Raw genomic sequence first — 4,988 nt, forward strand, 5'->3', positions numbered from 1 at the left:
TGTCTGAAATTATCCTTCGTTGGGAATCCATGACAAAATAAGAAGTGACAATGGGACTCCCTTTGTAAACTAAGCACTTTAACGGGTGGGAGAGTACTAAGGCATATATCTTAGAAAACACTGTGCATACCACCCTGCTAGCAGAGGGGCAGTAGAACGAGAAAATAGAACAATAAAGAACAAATTGGCCAAATGCTGTGATGAAACAGGTCTATCGTGTTATTGTACATGAGACAAGAATTAAGGGGAGAGCAAATTTAAGCCATTTTGAGATACTGTTTGGCAGACCCCCGATATAACACAGCTTGCTGACACTGAGAAGAAGCAGCTTCATCTGAAATTAGTAACACCGATAGGAGCACACACAAATGTTAACACAAATGTGAATGAAATAAATAAACTAAGTGAAAGAGGTAAATGTGACATACATTCATGACAACAGACGGCTATACAGTATTACATACTGACTACAACACCCAGTCTGTTATATACGCACAAGCACACACACAAAGATCTGACTCCAAAAGACAATCAACATAGACGAGTTAGAAGCTCCTGTTAAGATGAGGACCCTCGTTGACTATCACCCTTGAGTCCTAGGGACCGTTGGCATCCTTATGATTGCCTGTTAATAGAAGAGAAATCAGAAAAGACTCCAGAAAGTCCCACTTTTAGTAGAGCTCACAGAGACGTGTTTGAAAACACTTATTGGCAATTTGACAACTACACTGCCTGAATGATGAGTCTTGTTATGTGTGTACGAAGGTCCCCACGACTGCAAGCAAACACACAATAATCCCATGAGAGGTAAGAGTGCTTATGGAATCCCGAATGGTACACATTTAAGTCTGGTGATAAATTCACCAGTCTCCCTGTGGTGCATAGAGGTGCTGGGAGGACTAATTTAACTAATCCCACTATGTGTCTACAGACTCTAATGCGTGTGTTGAAACGAACACTCAAGGTAAATCAAACAAAAGTTAACACATTTGTTGCAATTTAGCATGTTGTAATGTTGTAATGTTGTAATTTAGCCTCCTCCTAAATTAAATTACACACAGTGTTTTGTAGAAACAGGAAACATACCATTAGATAATATCACAAGCAGTAGATGCACTCACTTATATTACCCATATTCAGGGTCCCAACGCTCCTTGTGTAGCCTGTGAAACGAAGGGCCTTAAGCATTCTTTACATTGATATTTTAACAGCATGTGTCAAACACAGCAAACTGAAGGAAGGAAAACATTCTCAAGTTATCCTCATCTCCTGATCAGAATAATCATATCCATACCAAGGTCTGTCCAGTGTTGTTTATGAGCCAACTCGTCTAATATTTTATACGATGGGTTGGCACTCCATCCAGGGTGTATCCTGCCTTGATGCCCAATGACGCCTGAGATAGACATAGGCTCCCCGTGACCCGAGAAGTTCGGATAAGCGGTAGTGAATGAATGAATGAATGAATGAATATTTTATACAAACAATCTCTGGTAATAACAATTAATAGTCACAAACAACTTCTAGTCCTGCACACAGAAGGTCAGAACTTCACAAACAGGTTCTTAAACAAATTCCATCACACTACAGAGAACGACTGATGAAAGGATTATTGGTGTTCCCCTGCCCACCCTTCAAGAAATTTATATATCCAAAGTGAGGAAAATCACTCTGGATCCCTTACATCCAAATCATCCACTTTTAAAACTTTTACCATCTCACTGTTGCTACAGGGCCCCAAATACCAGCACAACCAGGCACAAGAACAGATACTTCCCCCAGGCAATCTACTTCATGAACAGTTAAATGGTTCCCTCATTACTCAATAACAACATGCAATAATCATCCATTTATTTATTACCACCTCCATCCTAGTACATCCCTGAATCTCATTCTATTCTATTCTATTCCATTCTACCATCTATAGCACAACTATAAACACAATTAATTTATTTTTTCATTAATTTGTTTTTTTTTTGTTGTCTATTTGTACTTATATATGTGTATTTATTTATTCTCATCTAATTTTTATTGTCTGTGTACTCGAAGCGTATGACACAAAAACAAATTCTCTGTATGCACAAGCATACATGGCAATAAAGCTCTTTCTGATTCTGATTCTGATTCTGACTAGTAATGTGTAGTCTATGAAAGAGTCATGAATTTTGGTGGTCTTCACAAGAGACAGTGTGTTTTAGACAGTTTGCCTTCATGATTTCTGTTGATTAAACGCTTTTCAAAATGAGAGAGATTGTTCATCTTCAGGCTGGTCAGTGTGGGAATCAAATTGGTGCAAAAGTAAGTTGAATATTACACAATTGTTACAGTCTTGCATGTTGGTTAATTTACCTAGCAACAACGGATGTAACAGTAATCGTTACCCATATATTATTTATCTAAGCTACATTTCTCAACATTTATTTGCTATTTATTTGTTTGTTTGTTGATTTATTCATGGCTCAACAATGCTAATTGTTTAAATTATTTTTACCTTGCTTTAAGCTATGCATGATTAGGGTGAAAATAACTGCTGAGTCTAGCTTGATAAAGTTACAAAGTTAAGTAAATGGAGAGTAAGACTGATCTAATTTGATGCAATTTTAGTTTTGGGAGGTGATCAGTGATGAGCACGGAATCGACCCAACTGGCACTTACCACGGTGACAGCGAAATGCAGCTCGAGCGCATTAACGTGTATTTCAATGAAGCCACTGGTAAATCCGGCTATTCATAGCCTCACAATTTGTCATATTAGTTTATGGTTTAATTGTCACCTTAAATGACCATAATGAAAATATATACTGTGGTGCCACAGGTGGAAAGTATGTTCCGCGGGCTGTTCTTGTGGACCTGGAGCCAGGGACCATGGACTCTGTAAGATCTGGTCCTTTTGGCCAAGTTTTCAGACCAGACAACTTTGTCTTTGGTGGGTGAAATTTAAAATATTTTATAGATGTATATAAGTCTTAAATCTTAAAGATTTAGTCAAAAATGAAAGCTAAACCTTTTTTCTTTGTCTAACCCTTTGTCACCTTTTGCAAAATTGAACTAATAATGAAATTACAACTAAAATGGGGTGGTGTTGTCTTCCGCTACCACCCCCCCAATTTCATGGTTCTGACATGTAGGTGTGTGTAAGCCTGTCAAATTCTAATAAATGCTAAAAAATTTTCATACCCACACTTCTATGCTGTTTCACTTTGAATTGAGTTCAATCTATTACATATTGAATTTAAATCCTTCATCACAGTAATTTAATATTGTGGCAGAATACATATTGCCCCTTTTTGGAAACCTGGGGTCATATGCAGCAATGCAAATATTTGATTCCAAAAATAATTGAGAGATTTGGTATTACTCACTGGATTTTTGAGCAACCAAGATGTAGGACCTCAAGTGAGTAAATCCATAAATTGGTAAAGTTTTTCTAAGGATGTTAATCTCTCCTGTTCATCTGTAAAAATAATAATAATAATAATAATAATAATAATAATAATAATAATAATAATAAATAGATAGATAGATAGATAGATAGATAGATAGATAGATAGACAGATAGATAGATAGATAAATGAATAAATAAATAAATAAACAAACAAACAAACAAATAAATAAATAATAATAACTGGGGAACAATTAAGCCATATTTTAGCCTTATTGTCCTGCTTTCCACAGGTCAGAGTGGGGCTGGAAACAATTGGGCCAAAGGCCATTATACCGAAGGTGCTGAGCTGGTAGACTCCGTGCTGGATGTTGTGCGTAAGGAGGCTGAAAGCTGTGACTGCCTACAGGGCTTTCAGCTCACTCATTCCTTGGGTGGCGGCACCGGATCAGGCATGGGCACGCTGCTCATCAGTAAGATCCGTGAGGAGTATCCTGACCGCATTATGAACACTTTCAGTGTTGTGCCATCTCCTAAAGTCTCAGACACTGTGGTGGAGCCCTACAATGCCACTTTGTCTGTACACCAACTGGTGGAAAACACTGATGAGACATATTGCATTGACAATGAAGCACTTTATGACATTTGTTTCCGTACTTTAAAGCTCACAACTCCTACTTATGGTGATCTTAACCACCTTGTATCAGCCACCATGAGCGGTGTGACAACCTGCCTCCGTTTTCCTGGACAGCTTAATGCTGACCTGCGAAAACTGGCTGTCAATATGGTGCCCTTTCCTCGTCTGCACTTCTTCATGCCTGGTTTTGCCCCACTCACCAGCAGAGGGAGCCAGCAGTACCGTGCACTCACTGTGCCCGAATTAACACAGCAGATGTTTGATGCCAAGAATATGATGGCAGCGTGTGACCCACGCCATGGCCGCTATCTGACTGTGGCTGCTGTCTTCCGGGGCCGCATGTCCATGAAAGAAGTCGATGAGCAGATTCTCAATGTGCAGAACAAAAACAGCAGCTATTTTGTAGAGTGGATCCCAAACAATGTCAAAACTGCTGTATGCGACATCCCACCAAGAGGGCTTAAAATGGCTGCCACTTTCATTGGCAACAGCACAGCCATCCAGGAGCTGTTTAAACGCATGTCTGAGCAATTCACAGCCATGTTCAGAAGAAAGGCCTTCCTGCATTGGTACACAGGTGAAGGAATGGATGAGATGGAGTTCACAGAGGCAGAAAGCAACATGAATGACCTGGTGTCTGAGTACCAGCAGTACCAGGATGCTACAGCTGAAGAAGAGGGTGAGTTTGAGGAAGAGGCAGAAGAGGAGTTGTCATAAAGATCTGTCATTTTTTCACATGTTCTTATTTCACAATTTCCATGTAAAAAGTTTGTATGCTCTACATAGAGCTTTTGTACTTTCAAATTTTGAAACTTTGCTCTCATTGTGCTCATTTGTATTTTCAACTAAATCATTCAGCAGTTAAGAGTCCAGTTGTCTTTTAAGTTCACACATAGGTACACAATGATTCTCAATTAAAATTTTATAAATAATAAATTTTCTTTAATATTTAAACCTAATAGATTCATAA

At 38.6% G+C, this 4,988-nt stretch overlaps 1 protein-coding gene across 12 annotated transcripts; it reads left to right on the forward strand.

The window, feature by feature from the left end:
- The first annotated feature begins 2,220 nt into the window (after positions 1 to 2,220).
- On the forward strand, positions 2,221 to 4,735 carry LOC132840677 (tubulin beta-4B chain). 12 transcript variants are annotated; one of them, XM_060862533.1, is made up of 5 exons: positions 2,221 to 2,298; positions 2,605 to 2,713; positions 2,815 to 2,925; positions 3,675 to 4,282; positions 4,628 to 4,735. In XM_060862533.1, the coding sequence occupies exons 1-5, from the start codon at positions 2,242 to 2,244 to the stop codon at positions 4,733 to 4,735; spliced, it is 993 nt and encodes a 330-aa protein (XP_060718516.1). In that variant the 5' UTR covers positions 2,221 to 2,241. The 12 variants fall into 12 exon arrangements, with proteins under 12 accessions (XP_060718516.1, XP_060718517.1, XP_060718518.1 ...); XM_060862534.1 differs by having other exon boundaries at positions 3,675 to 4,028; positions 4,476 to 4,735; XM_060862535.1 differs by having other exon boundaries at positions 3,675 to 3,993; positions 4,495 to 4,735.
- Positions 4,736 to 4,988: the final 253 nt, after the last annotated feature.

Source organism: Tachysurus vachellii, chromosome 26, assembly GCF_030014155.1.
Source record: "Tachysurus vachellii isolate PV-2020 chromosome 26, HZAU_Pvac_v1, whole genome shotgun sequence".
NCBI classification, from domain to species: Eukaryota; Metazoa; Chordata; class Actinopteri; order Siluriformes; family Bagridae; genus Tachysurus; species Tachysurus vachellii.

Excerpts from the sequence above, each read along its gene's own strand:
- LOC132840677 (XM_060862527.1), top strand. The coding sequence starts at position 2,242 with ATGAGAGAGATTGTTCATCTTCAGGCTGGTCAGTGTGGGAATCAAATT. Across the intron at positions 2,730-2,812 it reads ACTGGTAAATCCGGCTATTC|AGGTGGAAAGTATGTTCCGC; the intron begins ATAGCCTCACAA and ends CTGTGGTGCCAC. Across the intron at positions 2,926-3,674 it reads ACCAGACAACTTTGTCTTTG|GTCAGAGTGGGGCTGGAAAC; the intron begins GTGGGTGAAATT and ends TGCTTTCCACAG.